We start from the raw sequence: 25,868 nt of genomic DNA on the forward strand, positions 1-25,868 counted from the left end.
GGCTCCTGAGGCTCAAAGAATCTGGGAAGCTCTCTTGGAGGAGAATGCTGTCTGTGGCGGGGACAGTCATCGACCTTGCCGTGGACTGGTTGAGTGGAAACATATATTGGATCGACAGTGAGAATCCTCATATCAACGTGGTTTCGTCTGAAGGCCGGTATTCCACTGTCGTGTTCGGCGAAGACCTGTACCGCCCAACCTGTGTTGCGGTCCACCCACCTACTGTGGTCATGTGTTTTGTGGATCTGCGTCCCCAGGGTGATGGTGGGCATGGCTCCAGCATCGACTGTGCCTTCATGGATGGCAGCAGGAGGAAGGTGCTGTGGCAGAAATCCCAGGTCCCTGTGGGTCTGACCTTTTCCGATTCAGGAGCTCGAGTATACTGGGCTGATACTGGTAATTATTACCTACACCCTGAATGTGAGTCTGAGGGACCTTGGCCAGAGTGAAGTAGAAACATTCAGCTTTCTGCTCTTCAGCCGTAATTTCAAATAGCTTTTAGGTTGGAGTTTATATTTTCTGTACCACATTCCAAATAAATAAAATCATTCTCCATCCTGAGTTGCATGTATCAGCCCATAGTTGTGCAATAGCCCCTTTGTGAAGGTGTAACATGGAGAACTTAAAATACACACGGGCAAGTCTTTGTGCAGCATCGTTAGGGGAGAGTGAATGAAGAAGATCTGGCCTTCAGGGAACGTAGGGCAGACCGTCTCCTCCTGGAGGGGCGGCAGGGCCCAGCACAGCTGTTTGGTCGAAGTGAAGTAAACCGACACTCTCTCTCTAGGGAGAGGACTCATAGAAAGTATTCAACAAGACGGCTCCAGATACAGAGTAGACCGCAGAGGAATCCAGGGCCTTAATCTCTTTGCTTATGGCCAAGGCATGCTGTTCTGGACAACAGTCGATGACGGTAGGTCTCCATTCTATATCTGATTGTCTTTGCGATCTGACTTTGCTCCTGGGTATCTAAAGAGAGTCTGCTACTGCTTAGCCCTGGTCTTTGGCAGTGTCTTTCTATGGGAAGAATCACTAAACAACTTTCCTAATCTAACATGTGTGTGTAACAGTGATTCTGTGACCTGGGGGAGCTTTAACTTCTTGGGTTATTTTTTGTGTAGTCCATTTCTGCCTGAGATTTCTGGCATTCATATAAGGCTCCCTGCTTCAGAGGACACCTGACATAGTAGAGAGAGAACTGGACCAGAAATTGAAAGTAGGTTGTACAACTACTCTGACAGTTAATAGTAGCTAGGAGCTGTAACACCTTACCTGTGGAAGGAAGGCAGTACCTGCTTCAGCTGACTAAATACAGTATGACAATACTAGGTAATTATGGAACATTTTCAACCTGCAGAGTATTTCTAGTATATTCAGAGATTGTCCTAAACCACAGTGCTCTATCTAGTACAGTGATTTTCAACCTTTTTCATGTTATGGCACAGAAACCAATTACTAACACTTTGTGACACATAAAAAATATATTTTTGCCAGTCTGACAAAAAAGTATAATTTGATTCATTCACACCAGATGGCTGTGGTTATTTTGATTGTCATAATTTTTTAAAAAATTAACAGTCAAAGAGAACAGAAGCCAGTGCCCCTGATGAAATAGTCAGGTGTTGCATGTTTTAGAAGTTCTTGTGGTGCACCAGTGTGCCATGGCACAGTGGTAGAAAATTGCTGCTCTAGTATATTGTTTCTGGCTAGAACCTAGATTTGCTTTAAAAAAGTAAAATGTATAGCATATGTGTTTAAAATAAACCTGTCTCTTTATATTTTCAAATTCTGGTCCATTGACCTATTGGGCTTGGCCACATCAGAATTTCAAAGACGAGTTGTCAGATTCTACCCCAGAGATTCTTATTTATTAGATATGTCAGAAGACACTTGCCATCTATTTTAAGATCCTATAATGACTCTTGTTGCAAATAAGCCCTTTTTTGAAATGTTCTAGAACAATGTTTAAATTTATTATCCATCAGTTGTATGGGCTGGTTGAAGTTTCATATATCCTAATTTCCTATCTTTAGATATCTGGACATATATGAATGACTCAACATAGCTTATTAATACCTGATTTAATTTTGGAAAAAGATCTGAAGTTTCTTCCAAGAAACAAGATTTAGGCAAATATAGGCCTCTTCTCTAAAACTCTTGTTACTCAACTGGAGTTTATGCAAACAAGTAACAGTTTTCACATTGAGCAATGTTCTTTGCCCAGGAAGCTGTCTTAAAATCTCACTTTCATTCATGATTGTTCACTGGCTTTTGTTTCAGCCCAAATCACTAAAGTTTGGTACAGCAAGGCGGAACTTTCAGAAAACCGGTGGTTCCAAGTAGACCAGAAGATTGTGGATTTGAAAGTATACAGTAAACTTCGACAACAGGGTAAGCAGGTAACTCCGAGAGGATGACAACAACACTGAAGTCTACTGAATTTCTCCCTGGAGACGGTGCTCCATCCTTCGTTATCTCTTCAAAATATCTTTGTGTTTTGCACTAAAATATTTCTCTGCCCAGTTCCTATAGATCTTCGTAACTCTCTTGTCTCTCTGCAGTTATATGCAGTCTGGTTCTAGTCTCTAACTAGTTCTGTTCCTTACTAGAAGAGGCACTAGTGGTGAGTGGATGTCTTCTAGGCGTACGAGACTGAAATTCAGACCGGACTGGAGCTTGGTTCACTTGAGTTCTATTTTCAGTTCTATTATTATAGATTAATTACAACTGTGGTATAATCAAAACCCACTTTCAGCTCTAAAGTGGAGCCAGTTTTCATGCCACTCACTGTCACTCGTATCTACTTGTGATGTCATCTAGTCCTTGAAGTATCAAGGGGGGGGCACTCAGCAGTTTTTCTCCACTTTTCTTATAGACACAAATGGGCTGCCTGACTGAGAGTTTGGGGAGGATGGTGGTGGGCTCGGTTGAAGTAGTAATAGAAGAAATCTGTTCCTAGTGGAGATTAATACCAACAATGTGAGCTCAAACAGTTAATCACCCCTACCTTTCTCATGGTTGTTGAGTATACAGATCAGGCTTAAGAGAATGCTGCTCCATTGCTTTGCTCTTGAAAGCTAACCTTTATAACTGAATTAATCACACTGAATCCTAAAGTCTTGGTTTTGTGGGAGAACCTTTTCTAGCATTCTTCAATGTGCTAATGGTCATATCACAAATTGATCTTCACCTGTTGCTTAATTCTGAGAACCAGAATTAAGGAGGGTCTCTGTCACCCTTAAAGTATGTTGTATCTATACTACATATACACCTATTCCACAACTCCTGGAATCTCTTAAAAGGTAAAATGCTTGCTAGAAGTTAAATATTAAGATAAAAGCTTTGAAGAACTATGGGAAACTAGAAGAGACTTAGTCAGACTCTTCTCCAACTGCCCTCCCCCCCACCTACTGCCCACACCATCTGGCAATCGCCAATCTGTTCGCTCTGTACAATTGTTAGAGGGATCATAGGGACCACAGCAGCCCCCATAGTTTCATTTGAGGAGAGCTTTATGTGTAAGGCCCTTCCAGTTCCAATGTTGGGTGGTTGATGTGAGAAGAGGAGACAATTTACAATGGGGTCTTGGATGAACCACAGTTTACCTCAGTTTTTCTCAAGCCCGTCCCTTGTCTGAATGCTTAGGCTTCTAACGCCATTTTTATCCGTGAAGAAGAATCACCAATTACTTGGTTCCCAGTTGACTAAAAGGAATTAAACTGCAAAGCTGTCACCTCTGGGGAAACATCTGGGCCCTATAACTCTGACAGTCTATCTGCAGAAAATTTGCAAAAGACCCTTAAGAAAAAAAACCCTAATTGGATATATTTACAGGGCAGGAATCCACAGGTAGTAACAGCTGCTCAAAAGACAATGGAGGATGTAGCCACATTTGTTTGCCGAAGCCTGCAGGACAGACCTGCAAGTGCTCCAGCGGATACTACTTGGCCGACACAAACAGATGCATTGAAGCTGTCCACTGCTCTGCACCATCACAGTCCTGTAAGGACGGTCGGAAATGCATTTCCACGGAGCAAGTGTGTGACGGTCGTGCTGACTGTCTGGATGCATCTGATGAAATGAGCTGTGAGTAATTTCTGTTCATCACTGTGAGTGGCTGACTTTTAGTGATATTGAATTTGTCAATACTCCTTAAGCTTTTATCCTCTTAATTACTAACTTGTTATCACCGTGTCTCTTTAAACCGAACAATAGGAAACTCCCAATCTGGGCAATTGGACATGGCATACGGGAACCCCTCGTGGAAAGCTAACGTGCCCTCTGATTTGATTTTAGAGCAGGCAGTGTGATAGTGAGCTGCAGTGGGATGGCCAGTTTGAGTGTGGTTTGAGAGAACACGCATTTCACCTACATTTGGCTTAGCCCATTTTTGATCATTTGGTAAGCATAGCCCAGGGGATGCTCATTAGGCAAACTATTTGACCTCTCTTGGTTCCCCCTTTTCAATGTGGAAATAACACTTTCTACCTTACAGAGGTGTTAAGGAATATAAGAGAATGTGTATAAAGCCGCCATGTTAGTACTTAAATGTTAACTATAAATGGCTGGTATAGCAATTCTGTGCCAAATAGTGCCTTCATGGAAATGTGTGTTCACAGCCAGTCATCTGAGCAATTATAGCTAATTCTGCCTGTAACCACCCTCTCCTAATGCTATAGCTGTATCTCCAATGGTATCCAGGTCCTATAAGCTACAGAATTGAAGAGGCAGTGGACGTGGTACTGAAACTTGTCATAACTACTAAAGAAAAAGATTTAGAAAATGCATCTTACAGTGAAGTGTTCTCATTGGCTTCTCAATTTCTATTCTCACCTTCTAAAACCTGACCGGCTGGAAGACAAATGATACCCCTAATCAGTCCATCCTAACTAGGAAAGAGAATGAATTTTCCAGGGTTGATCTGGTGGTCTTGTAAATGAGGGTGGTTTTGTTGAAAGCCCTGTGCTGGTAATGAGTCAAGGGTGGGGAGGCAATGAGTGAGACATTTGTCATCCTGATCACCTGGTTTTAAAACTAAATGAGAAAACTGACATACTTGCACTTGCTCTCCCATTCCTGACGACTAGGGCCAATAGTTAACTTGGCTCCTTGATAATTATTTCACCCTGACTTTTGCATCACTTTTTTGGAGAGGATTACTGAGTGTACAAAGTGGCACTGGCTTCCTTTGGATATGCCTTACCAGGAGGGACCCTAAACTGCCCAGGATGGAAGCACTCCAGTGAACCAGGTTAAGGCAGAGGCAAGAAGCAGTTTCATTGCTAATACTGTAGCCTTCCCTCCCTGCAGTTTGGCCTTCAGTGTTCACATGAGGATAACACTCATGCTGACAATAACAGACAATACAGGGAGATGCCTTAAACAGACTTCACTTCAGAATCCTCTATGGTTAGAAGCACCCTGTTGCCTATCCCCTGCCTAATGTGTGCCCCTCCTACTACCACCACTGCATCTGGTTCAACATTTGCCAGTCGTAGATTTTGCTCAACTTACAGTTTACTTGGACTCAAAAGAGTTTTAAGTAGATCCTGGCCAGATAGCTCCATCGGTTAAAATGTTGTCCTCATTGCCAAGGTTGGGGGTTTGATCCTGGTCAGGGCATGTATAAGAATCAACCAATGAATGAATAAATAAGTGGAACAACAAGTTGATGTTTCTCTCTGAATAAATCTTAATAAAAAGTTTTAAATATTTATAGATAAATTTATATTTGAAAAAATCTTTCTAGTCTCTACATTTACTATTTAAGTCTACCACACTGGTCCTTGTAGAATAAAACATTGTCAGTGACAGGGTCTGCCTTGGCTAAACCCATGCAGACCTGCCTCTAAAAGTAGACTGCTCTGATTGATAGACTGGTCCTGAACCAAACGTTTTAAGTGCTGTAAGATAGGCAGTTTTTAATACAAATTTTAATAGTTTTTTCCTTTGGCCAAAAGTGATGGGAGTGATTTGTGATTTTATAAATTCAACTTCATCTGGTTAAGTCCATTAGAATTCTTGTTCTTCTGAAATAGCTCTTAGCTGACAAATGTGTGTGTGCCCACACTCCTACCTGCTCTTTTTGTAGGCACCTCTCCAGATAAAACCCTTTCAACACCAACACCTGAAATGCTAGAGGCTGCAGAAAGGGTCACTCCTAAAATTGCCCTGCACCCCCAGGCTTCCAAGCCCATTTTGGCTACTTCCCTGGGCCCAGAAGGTATGAATCATCCTGTGAGAAAAACACCAATCCCTCTCGTCCCTGCTCAAGAAAGCAAGACCTCAGAAGCCAAGGAAAGAGGGAAGCCTGTGCAGCCCGAGGACTCACAGAGGACAAAGCAGCTGCCTTGTAGCGGCGATTTCTGTAATGGGAGGGGCATCTGTACCATGGAAGGAGAGCTGCGAAAATGCAGCTGCCTGGTGGAAAACAATGGAGAGGTCTGTGAGGAGGCGGTGCGTGGGCCCGCCCTGGGCTACATCACCCTCGGCTCAACCATCAGCTTATCAGTTGTTCTGGTGGCTCTGGGAGCATTTGTGTGTTTCAGAAAAGACCATAAACTAAAAAGGTGAGCAGCTCTTAATGTCCTCATGGGAGAGTGTTATTCTGAAGAAGTTGCTTATAAAATAAGATGAATGGGTTTGGAGGTATGAGTCCACTCTGGAAACATGTCCTCTGAGAAAGGCTTTACTTAGTGATGAAGCAGCCTCACCTGTGAAATGACTGGAAAAGTAATAACTAGGATCATCTTTTCGAGTGATACCTGGGGCAGATACACCTGCCCCAACAGTTGCCAGGGGCGCAATGGCCGGGATGAAGGGAGGTGACTCCCCACTGATGAGGCGGAGTTAGTCCAACAGCTAGATGGAAAATTTGTTAGGAGAGGTGTATTAGTTTGCTAGGGCTGCCATAACAAAGACCACAGACTGGGCGTCTTCAACAACAGAAATTTATTTCCTCACAGTTCTGGAGGCTGGAAGTCTGAAATCAGCGTGTTAGTGGGGTTGGTTTCTTCTGAGGCTGAGGGCTGGTTTTCTCCTTAAACTGGGTGCAGATTTCTCTGTGACCTCCCAAGGTCTTCCTTCCCTCTGTGCGTGTCTGGGGCCGACTCTCTTCTTCTTGTAAGGACATCAGTCACATTGAACTAGGGCCCAAACTCGTGACCTCCTTTTAACACAATTACCTCTTTCCAAATACGATTACATTCTAAAGGAATGGGGTTTATGACCGAGACATATGAATTTGGATGGGGCATCTCCCATCCTGCAACAGGAGGTGAAATAAAGAAACTCAGGAAAGATTTAAAGCAAAAGCACCGTTTTGCCAAAGAGCAAGACAGGCAGTGGATTAACAAAACAAACATGAATAATGAAATGATGATTTAGTGTAGAAATGATGACAAAATAAACCATAGCATATCAAGATATAGTGACTGAAGACACTGATCAGATAATCAGGCATTAAACAGCCTATGTATCAAGAAATGTAGAAGTGACGAAAGTTTTCAAAGTTCCGTCTCTGCCCAGCCTTCAGTTTGCAGACTGCAGGTCAGGGAAGTGAGTTGTCTTTGCCCAAGGTAACACTGGTTAGTTAACAGCTAACTGGTTAATATTAGGGTGACTGAGATGCTACCCTAGGGATTCTGATTGTCACCTCAGTTTTTTTTAAACTACATTAACTTGCCAATTACCGGTGTTCATTTGCCACTGACCTGTCCTTGGATTCAGTACTCATTGACCCCCATTACCTAGCTCCCCTCTATTGAGAGATGTATCATCAAGTCAGGAGTTAAGCGAATACTTAGTAACAAATAAAAATCGACTCAAGGGTTGCCCTTTCTAGGTGGTTTGCTTTGTTAAAGAGACAATTAAAACAGGGCATAATTTCTTAAAAAATCCTGTGATGGAGACAAGTTGGCCCTTTTTAACCATTCGCCAATCCCAGCTTCTAACTCAAGGGGCAACTCTTTTGACTCTGTTTCTTTGATTTCTAGGAATACTACAGCCTCATCAAGAAATGTGGCCAGCCATAAAGAAGATGACCAAGAAGAAGAAGAGAACCTAATGAACAGCGAGACTTTCGTCAATGAAGCCTACGATGAACAGGTATGCCTGCAAGTGCCTTTGAGGAAAACCAATTCTTGAGCAACAGTTAGAGAAGGACCCTTCTGAAAACTCCCAGCTGGGTAAGAGCAGGCGGCACTGACTAGAGAATGATGCTTTTATGTGTATCCACCGAATGGCCAGCAACTTTTTTTGTCTTTAGACTCTGTTCCATCTTCAGTTGTTCAAACCGAAGTGAGCAGTGCATGAGATAGCAATCAAGAAATTCAGCTCTTGGCAGACTTCCACCAGGAGTTCAGTCCTACTGTGGGCTGGGCTGGGGGATGTTAGCAGGGTTATTGGAGTCACTCCTACAATCCACCTCTCCCTGTGATCTCCTCCAGCTTCTGTACAGTTCAACCGGCTCTGTGCTTTTGCTTTGTTTTAACGTAGTCCATATTCTCTAACTTCAACTCTCTTCCCTGGTAGGAGTTGTTAACCTCGGTGCAAACTGACTAATCTGATGAAGAAAAAGAAAAAAAGAAGGAGCTGAGAAATCTCAATACAGATTGTTTATACATTTCATTGTGAACGGTTTTAACTTCTGGAAGAGTTTATGGGCAGTGGTCACTTATTATTAAAATCACTGCTTTCCGGATTTGAAGCGGCCATCGGTTTTGTCGGTGGGTGTTGGAAACAGTTCCCTCTTCAGGTACCTTAGGCCGCAGCTCATCAGCAGAAACTGTCTCATCTCAGCACCGGCCCAGGACCAGTCAGGAGTTCTGCATTTGAATCTGACACTGACTGTGAGCCAGTTAATCTCTCTGAACCTGTTTCTCCATCGTACACATGGAAACAAGTTCCCTTGAAACTATTTACCTTTTGAGCTAAAGGCCAGGTTTCTGCAGTGTAGTCAATGTAGATGTGTTCGCTTCCTGCCATTCCCTTGCTCAGATACAGTTTGCCGCCAAGTTAGCACTCATTTTTTTCCTGAAAATTTATGGAATCAGTGATTTTCTTATGCTCTCAAGTGATTCTAAAACAAAGTACTGGTGAAGTACTTTACAAATGTAGAAACTCAGATGAATGATTGGCCCGACTTCTTTGCAGCAGGTGGGTCCAGAGGGCAGCAGCAGGCAGAGTGGTAGGTGTGGGCCGGGAAGACTCATCTTAGCTGGCTCCTGCCTGCGGGGCAAACACGCAGGCACTACTGAGAACCCAAACTCCCTCTGGCTGCTCTACCTCTGCTTGTCTTCCTGGGTCTGCTTCATTCACACCCACATAAGCAGCCGGGGCACTGAATCTGTGATGGGAGACACGTAACAAAGCAGCTCATGGTCTAAAACTCAGTAGTAGTAGCAACTGTGGGCAACTCAGTCATGAAACTGTTTCCCCAAGGAGAAAAATTGGATTAGCGGAACGTACACCAGGCCAATTGGGCATCAGATGAAAATATGAACAATGCCTGTACACTTTGCATTATACCTGAGTCTGATAGCGTGAGACCCAATTGTAATAAACACAACTTGACTTGGAAGACTTTTCTTGCTTGGATCTTTTCTAGACTATTCCTATTTAGTTTCTTACAGAGTGAGTGTGCATGGGCTTTTGTGCATAAGGAGAAGCCCTAGGTTTGTTACTGTGGGTATAGTATGTAACATACCAGTGTAAAATGTCCCAAGTAGGAAGCAACTTACCCTGAGGAGCAATCGCTGGGGGCCCCACCTTTCTGAGGCTGGGAGCTGCAGCAGCATCCATACAGTGCTGCTGGGGCTCCGCTGTCTTCCAGAGGGACCAATTTAGCACCATAGTATGCTCCACCCTTCTCATCCACAGGGTGAATCTTGGGTTTATCTGGCTATCCTCTCCCAAGAGCCACCCTCACTGCCAAGTTTTCCCTTGGCAAGGCTCTGCCTTCCCCTGGGCAAAAGTGCATTAAAATGGCACAGAAGAACCCAGTCAAAGGCACAACAGTACTACCACTTTCTCTGGGCACCTGCCACTGCCGGCGTCTCCCGTAAGCCTTGTGTGGGTGTCAGCAGCTCAGCCCACTTCACAGGCTCTGTGAAAAAATGTTCCTTCTGAACCCACCCTTCTCAGCTACAGGCCTCATTTCCTGTTTGGCCCCAGAAACCCCCCCTTATTTCTTCTCTCTGGGAGGAAGAGAGCTGACCGCTGCCAAGTGTTCCGGTGGATCATGGATACAGCTCTCCTCACTTGCTGCTTATTTATATCTTTTCCGATCTTTGGTCGCTTAGGACTGAATGCCTAAGTATCGACCTGTGTGAATCTAGTTTAACACGCCCCGTTATGCTTTCCCTATCCAAGAATTTACAAAACACACCTGAATGTCCTTTTCACCAGAAGGACCTCATTTCCTAAATGGATACTTAAAATTTTACACTTAGTTTCTAATAATCCCTCTCCTCTACACGGGTTGCAATATATCATCTTGTCTATTTGGAGCAGAGACATGTTTTCAACTGTAAGAGCCTCCCATTGTGATGGTCCGTATGTAAGGTGCTGATTACCTACTTAATTTCTCTCCACTAGTAGATGGAGCAGTAAGCCAGTAGCAGACATTTAACACGAATTTCCTTGTAAGAACTCAACCTCTAGAACCTGGTAACAGGATTGAGTGTCTTTCTAGAAGAACAAGGAGATTTAGAAAAGTTCATTGGCTCATGCCTTAGGCTCAAAACGCCCTACGCAAAACTTGAACTTTTGCGTGTGTTGTTAGCAATTAAGAGTTAAATGAAGTGCTTTATGCGTATGGGGAACAGGTCATGGATGAAGAGGGGAGAGTACCAAGTTCCTAGTATTTGAACTCCTGGGAGGTTTATGAAATTCAGAGAAACCAAGGACTAGACCGTGGAGTTCACTGCTATCAGCCCGGTCACTAATTTTAAAGACCAGTCAGTTTCCCTAGCCTTCGCTGTTCACATTTCATGTTTCCACTCAGCCTCATCTAATTCTCCATCTTCGTTCTCAGAATATTAGATTTAAACAGACCCTCTGATGACATCTGATCTGGTCTTCCCAGTTGTACAGATGAGGAAACTGAAGCTCAACAAGAACAGAGCTGGGGCTTAAGGAAGCACGTGTTACCCAAGTTCTGGAAAAGTGACAGTGACTTGTCCGGCATTTCCCTTGCCACTAACAGCAGGGTGTAGCCCGGGTCACAGGGTTTCCTGGGCCCACTCCCCACCTGCAGCCCTGAGTTTGGGCCAGTGGCCTCAGGCCACAGATTACTTTCTTTGTACATGACCATTGTGTATAAGGAGAGGAAGAATCTGGGTACAGAAATAGCTTTTAGCGGTAACTTGAACTCATTCAATTGCTAACAGGCACTAGAGAAGTGTTAGTACCCATTCTAGGATTACAAAATAAATAGAAACCCTGCCCTTACCTTCAATTTAGAGGTAAATTGGGAGAGTACAGGAAGAAAAATACACAGTAGACATGCGCCTCATATGTGCAAATACGAGTCCTCTAAACTGTAGTGGGAGAGTAGCTTAGGGTTCATGTGTGGGAGAGAGTAATGGGGGTGGAAACCTAGGCCTTGGCCAAACCGTGAATGGAATTTAAGCTAAGAGTGCATGATACCTAAGAAAGATCCCCAGGGCTTTGAAGAGATGAATGACAGACCTTTCAGGGAGGTCAGTGTGAAGGTGAGGGGTGAAAGAGGGGGTATATGAGTCAGGCAGGGGTCAGGGATCCTGGTGGTTAACCTTTCAGTCCTCTGGGGATGTGTGATGAGGCTCAAATTTCTTCTCTGCCAACTGCATTGTAGGGCCATTCACACATTGGCAGGATAGAATGTTCCTCAACAGCATGGTTTGTATTTTATTCTGAAAACATTTTTATTAAACAGATTGAATTTGTTCCATTTTTATTAAACAGATTGAATTATTCCCTCCTAGAGAAGCTATTAGCCTGATAAAAGGCACGAAGAAGCCCCCCACACACTCACTGGCACCCCCAGCTTCTTCCTGCCCTGGCGACCTTGCTCTACAGAGAAGCAGCAGTCACACCGGTGGGAGCCAAGACCGCTCCGCCTACCTGTTTTAACCACTGCTTCTTCAGTGGGTGTGGGAGTTTGCTGTTCTCTCAGCCTGGAAGGCTTCCCTCTCCCTCTTCCCCCTCTTTTTTTTTTTTTTTTTTGAGTTTTAGGTGAAAGAAAAAGCTCATTACCAAAGCAGTGAGACAGAGGGTGGCTACTCCACAGATAGTGTCCCCCCTCTCTTTCATTTTCCTGCTCCCGTTGTTGCAGGAAAATGACGCGACCAGACACCGAGGGTTTCTGGAGTATGAGGTTTATTTAACGTGCACGGGCCCAGAGGAGTCAGTGTCCAAATTCTGAGCCCCGAACAAAGGATTCTTGGGGTTTTTATAGTTTACAGGGTCTTCTTCTCTACGTAGCAAAGCCGGATACAGAAGCGGAATTCGGAAGTTAGTTCTAGCTATGGGGCAGAAGCAGAGGACAAAGGCTAAATTCGAAGGTCAGTTTTTAACAGAGGGGTGTTAATCTCAATCTAGCTAATGCACTGTTGTTTACTTATCCTAGACAGCCCCATCATTCTCCCTAGGGCGCCTGGGGCCTGGGCAAATAAAGGTTAAACAGAGGTTTTCCAAAGTTTCCCATATCACTGTAGCACTTCCTGACCACCCTGCCTAAAATATCACCCTTTTCTCCAGCCCTGGATTCTGGTTTATTGGTCTTCATCTTCCTTGCACACTGGACTCTCACACTGGACTATGTGAGTTCCACAAGGCAGGGCCCAGAATAGTTTTGTTTTCCAAGGTGCTAGCAGAATGGCAGGCGTGTCGAACCTTGCTGAATGAATGATGTAGGAAACAATAGGGCGGTGGCTGAAGCACCTTTGACAGCTCCTCCCGCAGCCTCCGCAAGGGAGGGCCCTGTGCAGGCTCCAAAGTTCACTCCTCCTTAGTGAGGGCGTGGGGGCCGGACTGGAGAATGGGCCGGGCGGGGGCTGTGCTAATGCAACATCTGCTCTACTTGCAGATTCCCCCCTTCTCCAGGCATGCCCTGAGTAATCTTGAAAAGATTTCATCCATTCAATGAGAACACGAACTTTGGTGTGTAAAGAGGATTATTAGAAGTGAGTGGTGATGGCAGTGACGGGAGTGAAGGGCTTCAGGCAGGGTGGTCATGCTGTTTCCCATGAGTATCTTCACTGTGGTGTGGTTGCTACCTAGTCAGTGTTAAGTTTAGGGTGAGTTTTCACTCCCAACAGCAACTTCTGAGGGGCTGGCCGCCTGCAGCTAGCCTTTCTAGAGTGTCAACTGAGAGACAGGGAGGGAGGGAGGAAGAGTGAGAGAAACATGGAAGTGTGAGAGATACATCGCGCGCCCCCCAACCAGGAACCTGGCCCACAACCCAGCTGTGTGCCCTGACCCAGAATAGAACTGATGACCTTTTGGGTTGCAAGCCAGTGCTCAATCCACTAAGCTACACCAGGCAGAGCTGTGGTTTGCTCTTAATCAGCAGAGAGGAAGTGTTTTGAATATAAGCCAGTGGATAATAATTCGGGGCAGGGGGGAAACGCAAAACATGCAAAACACTTGTTTGCTTTTATCAAACCTTCCCTAGAAATGCGTGGAATTATGATGCAGAAAATTTTCGGTAAATTTGGTACTTGCCAGAAATCCAGAGTCTTTGTGCTACATGCTAGGTCCTGACTCCTCAGGGGCCTGATCCCTTTCTGAGGTGTTAGCTGTAAACAGCAGCCCTGCCTTGTCTCCACTCTGGCTGTTCGTGGGAAAGCAGCCCCCAACTCAACCAGAGGGCAAGCTCTCAAAGGTCTGATAATGCGCTGCCAGTTGGGCTGAAATCTGAGCGAGGCCCAGGCCCAGTGAAAGCCTGGCAGCCACAAGTGGGGGCCAGGAACCATCAGCCTTAGCATCTCCTGGGAGATCTTAGGAAATCAGCTTCACTCTGGACCAACTGAATCAGAATTTGCATTTGAAAAAGATCCCCAGATGATATGCCTGCACTTTAAAGTCTGGTCGTGAAAAGATAGAAACAGGTAATTCCAGTACCAAATGGCCAAGGAAGTAAATCTGCGTTATCCCTTCCGCTGCTACCGATCAGCCTCTGCTGTTCAGTTAGTTCTGTAGCCCTGGGCTCTCAGTGGTCTCTCTCGGAACAGATCGCTCCTGCCTCTGACATGGCTACCAGCAGCAGGTTTGAAAGGTGAGATGCGGTTCCGTTAAAGGCACCTGGAAATCAATCACTAGGAATGAGAGCCAGCCCTACTCATGAAATCGAGTCCTTCTCAAGAACGCACAGAAGCCTACTCATGACTCTGGGCATCACCGTTACAAGAGGAAACGATTTCTAGTCGCACTTCCTGTGGAAACTGGCACTTAAAGCTTTTCCAACAATAGACCTGATGCTGCACAGAAGACAGCATGAACCCAAAAATAAAGGAGGCAGGAACTTCAGCAGGGCTCCCTCGCCTCTTTCAGCAATCTTACACCAAGAGGTGCAAAGTTCTGAGAGCAAGATTTCTGGGAACAGTGCTCAGGCAGCCAGGAACTTGTTGGTAATTAAGGTTTAAACTCCAGAAGGTTGTACTGGAGACAAACAGCTTTTGTGAGTATGCTGCAAGTCTTACTTTCAAATTTTATATAGAAATGAGAGATCTATAAACATGTCCTTTAGAGTAATATGATCAACAACTTCCATTTTGCACCAAGTATTTAATTGACGGCCTTCTAAGTCTAGGGCGAGGAAGCTGAGGGACAGAACGGTACAGTATCTGTCCTTTCGTTCTTCTCTGGCTTCTAGAAGGGAAACTCTGGCATGACCTCAACTTTCAAATCAAAAAGTAAGCAATAAAAAGAGATAAATCCTATTTATAATGAGGAAATGTAAATATGAGTGAATCGGGTTATTTCATTCCAGGAAAGCTGCTATATTTACACGACTCTACGTTTATTTTTAAGAGCTTCATTCAAACATAGTTGGGAGTAGACCGGTCTCTTGAGAGCGTGCATGAAAATGAATTATCCAGCAGAAAAATTAATAATATTTAATTACGTCGATGCAAAGTTCATCAGCATTTCAGAATATTGTTTCAGGGTGTTAAATCGATTTTTTACTCTCCATGGCTGAGTCTGACTTTTTTGTTGTTATTGTCCCTTGTCAACAAGATGCAAAGTCGCTACATGTCCTTCGGCTGAAAGGATGATGAATGAGCCTGTCACCCTATAAAACCCCCGATTCCTCTGGAGAGAAAAACAACTCTGTAAAAAGAAAACCCAACCCAACCTGTAGTAATCATCCACAGAGGTCTAGTTTGGCCACAGGAAAGGAAGACTGCCCTCCAAACCAGTCACAGGAGCACGAACATGTCCAAGGTTCCGACTCCAAGCCCCAAGGTAACAGACACGTTTAAGGTACGACGGTGGTGGCGTGAGTCCTCCATCCAGGCAGCGCAAGCTGGGGGCGCCGTCTACAGATCCGAGTCGCAGGGCAGGGAGCTGTGGCAGGGGCGCGTGCTGCGCGAGGAGGCGCCGTGGGAGTGGGCCCCCGTTTCCCCGTCGAGCACGTCCACCGCGTTGGTGTAGGTCTTGGGTGGCGGCCGCGGCATGGGGAAGCCCACCTTGGGCTTGTCCGTGGGGCCCGCCTCCGCGGGCCGCGGCCGGTGCTGGCCGTCGCTGTAGTACTTGATGGCGGGCGTGAGCGCGGGCTGCGGCCAGTCCACGTACACGGTGCTGACGCTGGGGCGGCGGGCGCTGCCGGAGGGCGCTTTGCGGCGGCGTCGACAGCACTCCTCGCACCAGGGCGCGAAGCTGAGCGCCAGCGAGGAGCCGCCCAGCAGAAGCAGGCAGCTGCCCAGGTAGCCCAGCACCAGGCTGTAGCTGACTTCCACCTTAACCGGGCTCTCCGGGGCGGGCAGGACGGCACGATTAGCCAGGACGTGGTTGTACCAGGACACCGGGATGAGGCTGAAGAGGCCCGCGGCGAAGAGCACCAAGCCGGAGAAGCCGGCCAGCGCAAAGCGGGGCTCGTCCTCCCAGCAGCGCACGCCGAGCGACGCCAGCAGCAGCCCCAGCGCAGTGACCGCCAGGGACGTCACCATGAGTCCGCGCGCCACGAGCACAGGTTCAGCCTTGAAGTACCCCAGGTCGTCCTGCTGGCCGCACTGGCGCTCTTGGCTGCTCTGCTCGCGGCAGATGTCCCAAAGGCCTTGGTACAGCACCACGTCCACCGGCTGGTTGAGGAAGCCCTTCAGCTGCCGCCAGCCGGGCGCCAGCGTGCCGGTCAGGTTGAGCAGCAGCCCGCAGGGCGCGAGCACCATGCCCACTGTCATCGCCACCGGCGTCCGCATCCCGGGGGACCGCGCTGCACCGCCGCGGGACAGCGCACCTTTCGCCTTCTCCGCGGACGCCTTCTCTGCCGCCCGGCGATCTCAGGCCAGCGCGCGCACGGAGAGCACCGGCTCCGAGCCCCGAAGTGGGCACGGGCGCCGCCAAGGGCCGGGGGCCTGCGCCCCACTCTTTCCCGGACGCCCTAGGTTTGCGACGCAGGACCGTCCCCACTCGACAGCTCGCCCCTAATTCCCTCCAACGCAGCTGCCTTCCCCGATCGATACCTGTCGAGGGTGGGTCCCACCGATACCGCGGTCCGAGGTGCGGCCGTCCAGAAAGGAACCCCGCGACCAAACCCCCCCGGGTGGCAGGGACGAGCAGGCCCCAGCCCGCTCCAGTGTCCAGTGAGCGCCAACACCCGTCTCAGGAGCCAGGCTTCTCCCGGAGGGAGCAAAGGTTGCCCCGCCCTGGTGCCTCCCCAGGCTCCACCGGCGGTGGGCGGGGAAGGAAAGAGGCGGTGCCGCTCCGGGGGCGCGCCCAGCTAGTTGTTGTTCAGTTCCCCTGCCTTCCCGGGTCTCTACTGTAGAGTTTTTCTCTGCTCCGGCTTTGGGCCCCAGGCGTAGCCTCTCCTCCCGCCCCTCCGGCGCACGCCTGGCGGTCCGTCCTGGTTTTACGCTGTTCACTTGCAGCCACTCCCGGCCGAGTGGGCGGTGCCTCGGCTCCCGGCGCCACCTAGCACGCGGGCAGGTACGCACCAGGGTCCTGAACCGGGTCCCGAGCCTCGCACTGGAGCAATTTCGTTTCGTAAACCTGTTTACTGTGCTTATTAACAAGGTCTTCATCGTCCAGGTTAAACTTGACTCAAAAGTATGAAAGCGAGCGTGTTTCTGGGACAAGGGGTTATTTTATTTTGTTTTTCAGACTTGAAAAGCACGCACAAAGAGGTGTTGCTAGATTGCACACTTTTCAGATTTATCTGACTATACAGCGTACTGTTTTGAGCCGTTTTACAACTCTGTAAACTGTAGAAAAGCCTGTGGTTGCGCAGCTGATTTTTGTCCATAGAAGCGCGGACGGGTTTTTCCGTAGAGTGTAAAGGATTACCGCCCGATCACTGACCAGTTTGGTATTGCTTTCTAAATTCACTCCGGCATGCCTGTGGGCCTAAGTATTTGTGCTTTTTGAATTCTTCTTTGAACTGGCTGTAACATCCTACTGGTTCCATTATTAATAACGAGTGAAATAAAAATTTCGACACGTCTTCATTTTATAGTGAGTCATGATTTTACATTTTTCTAAAAATTATCCTTTAACAATATTTTCTTCTTGGTCCATATTTCTTAAATGGAAGTATATTGTGTTTGTAATTGGTTTAAATTAAAACATTTAAAAAATCCATGTTAATTTAGCATTGGTTTGAAATAACTTTGAACATTTTGTTTTCTAATTTTATTTTTCAAATACAATTCACATTCAATATTATTTGTATTCGTTATAGGTCTTTAGCTAATTTTTAACATTTTAGGGTGGATGATAGGAATTACGACCTTTCTTTCAGAAAATGGTTTAATTTTAAAAGCTGTTTGCATAACAGAATTTATTGTCTTAACCGTTTCTAAGCGTACAGCTCATTGGCATTGAGTAAATTCATATTGTTGTGCTACCATCACTACTGTTCATCTCCAGAAGTTTTCCATCGTCCCAAACTGAAACTCTACCCACTTATCAATAACTCCCCATTTCCATCGCCATCCCTTCTATCCCCAAAGCCCTTGGCAACCAATATCTACTTTCTTTCCTTCCTTCCTCCCTTCCTTCCTTCTTTCCTCCCTTCCTTCCTTCCTTCCTTCCTTCCTTCCTTCCTTCCTTCCTTCCTTCCTTCCTTCCTTCTTTCATTCCTTCCTTCCTTCCTTGCTTCCCTCCCTCCCTCCTTCCCTCCTTCCTTCTAATATGTAATATGTCACAGGTTTGCACGTCATCCTTGTGCTGGGGCCACGCTAATCTTTTCTGTATTGTTCCAGGGTTAGCACTGGTACTGCCGAAGCGAGTACCACCATTCTGCTTTCTTCGTCTGTGACCCCAAGGACTCTGGATACTTCATATAAGTGTAGTCATTCAGTATTAACGATGATATGCTTATTTCACTGGGCATAATGTTGTCAAGATTCACTCATGTTGTAGTGTGTGTCAGAATTTCCTTCCTTTTTAAGGCTAAGTAATATTCCATTGTAGGTATATACCACGTTTTGTTCATCCAGTCATCCTTTGGTGCATACCTGGTTTGCCACCTCTTTCTGGTGACTACGGATAATCCCACTATGAACACGGGTGCATGAATATCTCTCGGAATCCCTGCTTTCAGTTCTCCAGAAGTGGAATTGCTGGGTCATATGGTTTTCTACTTTTAACTTTTTAAAGACACAACCTACTGTTTTCCAGAGCAGCTGCATGGGCACTGGGCTATAAGTGAGTGTGTTAGTTTTTATCTGTACTCTTGCTAAAAAACAAAACTTAACTGAGCAAATTTGAAGATCTGGTTGGCTTCTTAAGTGATCATTAAGTGGGCAACATCCTATCAGAAGGAGCCTAATGGAACTTGTTGATCAACATCCTATCAGAAGGAGCCTAATGGAACTTGTTGACCAACATCCTATCAGAAGGAGGCTCTGACAAGTTGCACAAAATGGAAGGTTCTTATAGGCAGAAAGGGGGTGAAATGAAGAAGTTAAAAGAGTGGATGATTACAGGTAAAGTCACCTTCCATTAGGGGAAGGCAGGGGGCCTATCAGGAACATTTTTATAGGAAGATGAGTGGGATGAGGTAGCCCTTCAGTGTGGGGATGGCAAAAAGGATTATTTTTTAACCTTTGGGGGAAGAGAAATTGCATCTTCTGTGGTTGGGGAGAGAGGGCAGAGAGGCCTACATGACAGATTACCGTACTGGTGCTTGACCCCAAAATTCCTTACTGGTTGATTAAGATTATGTTTCTGCAAAAGGTTGAAGCTACAATTAGATCAGGTATTAAATGTATTTTGTATCATGGGCTTGCAACACCAGTGACAGCATTTTGGGCCTGTAGTTATTTTCTTTAACACAATGAGCCCTACACAGATGATGTATAATTAACACACAAGACCCTGCACGGACTGCACTGCTGTTTTGACATATCCGTACACCCGTGGAACCTGCCCTTGGCAATCTCTTCTCTATCTCTCCCTGCCTCTCCTGTTCCCAAGCAACTACTGATCTGATTTCTGTTACTATTAGTTTGCATTTTCTAGAATTTTGTATAAATGGAGTTATACAATATAGACGGCATGTCTCCCATGGCCTATCAACTCCCCAATTTGTCTGAACACAGGGAATTCCTGGGATGACCCCTTTGGGAAAAAAGAAATCCCCATTAGCTCTGAGAAAGCATTTTCACTTTGAATGCACTTTACAATTTGTCTCTACATTTAGAACCTAAGTGATGGTTCTTTGGAACAGCAAAGAGGCTTCGTAAGGACTTCATGGGCTCTGAATCCTCTTCCAAAAGTTGTTTTCTTCTCACTTAGATTTCTCTACGGAGCGAATGAGGCCCAGGTACTATTTACCTGTGAGAAAAAAGGACTCTTGTATGTTCTGCCTCCTAAATCTCTCTAGTCATCCATTTCTCTTTCTTTCCTCTTGCCGCTACCTAAGCCCAAACCATCTCCTAGTCTTTCTCTTTAAACTGACTCCTAGATGGCCCTGACCAGTGTGGCGCAGTTGGTTGGGTGTCATCCTGCAAAGAGAAAGGTCCCTGATCCTATGCCTGGTCAGGGCACACACACAGGTTCCAGATTGGATCCCTAGTCAGGGTGTGTCCAAGAAGGCAGCTGATTGATGTTTCTCTCTCACCCCTCTCTCTTTTCTGAAAGCAAGAAAAAATGTTGTCAGGTGAGGATAGAAATAATAATAATGATAATTAATAATAATAATAAATAAACTGACTCTTAGCTGGTACCTTACACTGAGGCTTTCTCTCTCCATTCCCCACATGGGCCCTCAGAGTGGACGTTTCACATTTCAATCAAGTCTTGCACCTGATTTAACCCTTCACAAGACCTTTCACAGGTCAGCCCCAACCACATACCCCTGCCCATCACCCTCTCCCCCCGCAGCACCATCTTCTTGCCCTGTAACCCAGTAAATCCAGACTTTTTTCTGGATTTCCTTTTGCCTCTAGGTCCTTGACTATGCTGCCCCCTCACCCAGAGTCCTGCCTGCCACTTCCCAACCCCACACGTGCTTCAGATGGTCGTGTTTCCTGCTGTGTACTCCCACGACTCCCTCTTCCATCCTAACACCTGCCTCAATTCCTTCTTGAATCATCTAGTTTTGTAGTTGGTCCGCAGATTCTCTGTGGCAGGCATCAGGTTCATCTTGCTCTGTTTTGCCCTGAAATCCATCTTCCTGCCTGGCCTACAGCAGCCATTCAGCAACTCGATTTTATCTCCATCTGTCCTGTGTTCATTCATGTAGTATTCACAGAACTCTCTTACAGGTGACTGTCTGACCAAAAAGGATTGTGACATTCATCTCAGTGAACAGGCTTGCTTGAATGTTTGTTTTTCCTCAGCCTGGAAAATAATGAGGTAATGATTAGCTCCAGATATTCCCAACAAAGTATAGGTACACGGGGGTAACTTTCTATGGTAATTTTAAAAAGTATGAGTGAGCTAAGCATAGCATCTGATTAGGGATCTCGGCTCTTTGTTCTAGGCACTTCCGAGTTCATTGTGGGGCCGAGTGAGAAACAAAGCATGAATCATAGTGTGGCAGGAATGAATTATTGCCAAGATTAGTACCTGTCTGTGTAAGGTGATCCCTGGCTCAGGAATAGCTTTCTTTTCTGAAAAGGGGCCCTGAGGTAAGACAAGGATCTGTTTACAGTGCCCCAGGTTTCCTGAGGAATAGTGGGCTCCCAATGGCTAATTCTAAAGGGGCTCATGCTGGGTCCTGCGAGCCTGCAAAGGCTGGGTCTAGATACCACCTGGTGCAAAATCCCAATCTTCCACAGACTTCTATAAACTTTGAGGGGCAAAGAGGGTCCTGCCACGGCAGCGTGCTGTTATGAGAAATCCTCAGATTCCCTATACCTGGTCTTTCTATTGTCGATGTAAGAAACATCCAAACATGTAGGAAACTTTTATGAGAGTTTATTTGAGCCAGACTGGTAACATATGCCAGGGATCAAGAGCTCCCATGCTCCAGGGAAAAACGGTTTTGCAGCTTTTATGCCTTTGAAATTAAGGAGGGAATGCAAGGAAGCTTACATGGCGGTGAGGAAGCAAGGGAGGGATTGAAATATAGGATAGTTAACAAAGTTATGTGCTCTCTCGAGGGTGGTAACAGTTTATTTCAAAGGTATGTTGTCCTAGATGCACAGAAATAATGGGCAGGGCTTGCTTAAGGCAAAGATAAACCTTTTACTAAAAATTATATGCCTGAGGCATGACTCTTCACTGTGGCCTGCTCGGTTATGAATTATGATAAGATCACCCGGTGAGGTTACCTTCCATCCAACCCCTTTTCTTGTCCACACTATTTTACTCGCCACAGAATAAGGCCCTACATAAACACTGTCACTAGTTTTCCAATGGCAAATCCAGTTCAGTGGGTTATTGAATAAAAATTAAACTATGATCATTATCTTATTTTTTAATTGATTTTAGAGTGAGAGAGGAAGGGAGAGAGAGAGAGGAAAAAATCAATTTGTTGTTGCATTTATTTATGCATTTAGTGGTTGTTTCTGGTGTTTGCCCTGATCGGAGGTCAAACCCACAACCTTGATGTATTGGGGCAATGGGGCAGAGCATATCCTATTTTCAATGGCATTAAAACGGTTTAAATCGAACTAAGTCCCCACAGCATGTCATTAGCTATCCTGGTTGGCCTATGGCCTGACAGCCTAGTGTGTCTAATACTGTAGAAAATAAACATGACTTTTGACATGCAATTTAAAGCAACCCCAAATTAGCTCAATATCATATCACCCTAATTTATTTTCTTTATAAAACTTACCACTACCACATATTTTCTTATTAACTATGTGTATTAACTTATTGCTATTCTGTTTCTCTCACTGCTTCATGACTTCCAAAATTCTAGGGACTTTCCTGAGCCTTGATTATGGCTACATACCAGCCCCTGGAATAATGTCTATACCATAGCAACTATTCAATAAAGAGTTATTAAATAAATGAAAGAAGTTTTGCAAAATTAGTAACACAAAAAGAAAGATATAGCATGCATCATTTAAAAATGATAGTAGAATGTTTTGAGCATAAAATGTATGCTCCTAACCATGTTTGGTCCTAACAGACATGGTCCTAACCATGTTTAAGCGTATAGTTCAGTGGTGCTAAGTACATTCACATTGGTGTGTGACCAGTCTGCAGAACTCCTTTATCTCGCAGAACTGGATACGAGTCTACCAAATTCAACAACTGTCATCCTCTTCTCCCCGAGGTCTTTGGCAACCACCAATCTACTTTCTGTCTCTATAAAATTGACTTCTCGAAGCAACTTCTATAAGTGGATTTATGCAATAGTTGTCCTTTTGTGACTTTTCTCTTAGCATGATGTCCTGAAGTTTCATCCATGTTGTAGCATGGGAGAGAATTTTCTTCCTTTATATGGCTGAATAATACTTCATTGTCTGTGTACACCATGTTTTGTTTATGTAGGCCTCTGTCAATGACCACTTGGGTTGTTTCCCAAGTGTGGGAACCTTTTTCAGCTATTGTGAAAAATGCTGCCATGATAGTCTTACAGTATTTTTAATTTATTCTGTTTCATTTGTGTATGGTGATCAGCCATCTAAATCAAAAATGTATTTGTCATCTTTCTCATCCATATCAGAAAAATATCATGTGATATAATGGCACTTAAAAAACTTGCTTAAATTTTGTCTTGTAGAGGCTTCAAGCCCTTCTTAGCCTAGCATCCTGCCTGTCTCCTTTGCAGTGGTGGGAATGCATGCTGAGATGGGGTTGCTCCCAGGAATCATTGCTGCTGCCAATCATATACCATATTTTTCATACCACAAGATGTACCTAGGTTTTAGAGGAGGAAAGTTGGGGAAAATTTTTGAAGCAAAAAATGTGGTAAAATATTTAATAACATAAATAACATAATATTTCACCAATGTAAATGTAAACAGAACTCAACAGCAGCATTAACAACCATTATTCCTCTCAAATTTGGGGCGGGGGGGGAAGTGCATCTTATAGTCTGAAAAATGCGGTAACCAGATTGCTTCTCTAAAAACCTGTCCATTCTGTCTGCTTCAGGGCAAGAATGTCTACCACTCATGGCCTGGGTTCATTAGGGTCTTTGAGATAGTTTTTTGTCTGAGTATGGTGTTTTTTTTTAAATCTGTAAGCATTTTTGTTTGTTTGTTTTGCCAAAATTTATGCTACCTGACAACCAGGGCAAATTCCTGCATAGAAAACCCAAGTGTTATATTAATAGTAATTCTTTCTAAATTAATGTAAAGAGTCAATCCAATTTCAATAAAAAGTCATACTAGGATTGAATAGGTAATTTTAAAGTTCATCTGGAAAAATAGATGAAAAACACATCAGGAAACTATTGGAAAGAGCAGTAATAAAAAGTCACGCACCCTCTAGCTGTTACATGTAATGTGAGCCTGTAACAACTTAAAGTGAGATATTAGCACTAGAAGAAAAAGGTAGATCAATAAAACATAGTCAAGATTGTTGGGGAAGAAATATGATTATTCTCCTACCCTTCTACATTCTTCTGGCTGGTCTAATAATCAAAATGACATGAGACAGATTAACAGAAGGAAATAACTAAACTCATTATGTATATACATACGGGGGTTTCATAAGAATATGGGACCCACCCAGGCTGGTGTGGCTCAGTGGGTTGAGTGCCGGCCTGCGATCCAAAGTGTCACTGGTTCAATCTGCAGTCAGGGCACATGCCTGGGTTGAAGGCCAGGTCCCTAGTATGTGTGTGTGGTGGGGGCCACTTGAGAGGCAACCACACATTAATGTTTCTCTCCCTCTCTTTCTCTCTCCCTTCCCCTCTGTCTGAAAATATATAAATGCAATCTTTAAAAAAATATGGGGCCCAAGGACAAGCTGGGCAGTTGAGGCTTATTTGCCGATCTGGACTAAGGTGAGGGAGTCAGAGGTCTGGGACTTCAAAGGGAAAGTAGGCAGGTCCCAGGTACATGAGAAGGAGCAAACGCGTAGGAAACAAATTCTTTCTGTGTCCCAGAAACAACAGGACATGGACAGCAGCCCATGTAACAGACTTTGCAGGTTCCGCCTGGTCTGCCACGCTTCGTTCACATTCTGATGTTATGGTGATAGCTCACTTTCGGGGAGCAGGTTCTTCTATCTGAAGTCCTTTAGGCAGGTAAGAGGGCGGGCCAAAGTTCCTTACTGAGCCTTTTGTTTCTTAAAAGTAACCAGCTTAAAATAATATCCCCAAAAGGCATATTTTAGGTGTGGCAAACTGCTTTTCTTCAAGGCCAGAAGGTAGACCTTGGTTGTGTACAAATTCACAGTATGGTAAAAGTATAATTATAGCTCCCAGAGAAAGGCATGAACATTTTGGTGATGTGGTAATTGCTTTGTTTTAAGAGAGGGAAAAAAACACAAGAACTACATCAAAAAGTATGTTAAAAACCAGTCTAGGTAGACTGCAGAGTTATATATAAAAAGAAATCTAATAAGTATAAGACGGAAGTAGAGGTGAAGGTAAAAATATAGGGCGTGAAAATGTTTTCTAAAAAAAATGTCAAAGATGACGATTATAGAAAAAAAGCCTAATAGACTTAACTAAATTTTTTTATTTCATTGCCTCATTCAAAATTAGGACAAATCTTTTTAGTTGTTGTGCAGAAAAGATTAGTAATTTATATCTACCAAGAAAATTGTATTCATCAATATGAATACAACGTCACAGTGAAAATGGGCAAAGAAAATGTATAATCATAGAAGAAATTAAACATCTAATAAGCATATTCAACCGTGAACAATTAAAAGAGCCTTTTATTTACATACATGGAAATACAACATGGAGGAGCAGTTTTTTCTGTTCTTAAATTGGAAAACATAAGGGGAAAATATTACCTAATTTTGGTTAGAGTTGGGGGAAAAGTCACTACTGGGGATAGAGTAAGTAGTATATTTAATAGATAATATAGCAATTTGTTTTTTAAAGCCTTAAATATGTTTCCTTTAATTTCTCAATTAATCTTTTAAGTGTTTGCTCCAAGGAAATAATCAGAATATGTGGAAAGTTTTAGTTTAAAGTATATTCACTTTAGTGCACTTTATTTATTTTTATTATTTTTTAAAAGATTTTATTTATTTATATTTAGAGGAGAAGTAAAGGAGAAAGGGAGAGAAACATCAGTGTATGGTTGCCTCTCATGTGTCCCCTGCTGGGAACTGGCCTGCAACCCAGGCATGTGCCC

At 44.6% G+C, this 25,868-nt stretch overlaps 1 protein-coding gene and 1 non-coding gene across 2 annotated transcripts; both read right to left on the bottom strand.

The window, feature by feature from the left end:
- Window positions 1–14,362: 14,362 nt before the first annotated feature.
- Window positions 14,363–17,071, bottom strand: CLDN23 (claudin 23). The gene has a single exon (XM_037128718.2). The coding sequence runs from the start codon at window positions 16,401–16,403 to the stop codon at window positions 15,525–15,527; it is 879 nt and encodes a 292-aa protein (XP_036984613.2). The 5' UTR covers window positions 16,404–17,071; the 3' UTR covers window positions 14,363–15,524.
- Window positions 17,072–18,327: 1,256 nt separating this feature from the next.
- LOC119036935 (U6 spliceosomal RNA) lies at window positions 18,328–18,434 on the bottom strand. Its single transcript, XR_005080108.1, has one exon. It is a non-coding gene; the product is annotated as a U6 spliceosomal RNA (small nuclear RNA).
- Window positions 18,435–25,868: the final 7,434 nt, after the last annotated feature.

Source organism: Artibeus jamaicensis, unplaced genomic scaffold (genome assembly GCF_021234435.1).
Source record: "Artibeus jamaicensis isolate MK-2021 breed Jamaican fruit bat unplaced genomic scaffold, CSHL_Jam_final scaffold_833, whole genome shotgun sequence".
NCBI classification, from domain to species: domain Eukaryota; kingdom Metazoa; phylum Chordata; class Mammalia; order Chiroptera; family Phyllostomidae; genus Artibeus; species Artibeus jamaicensis.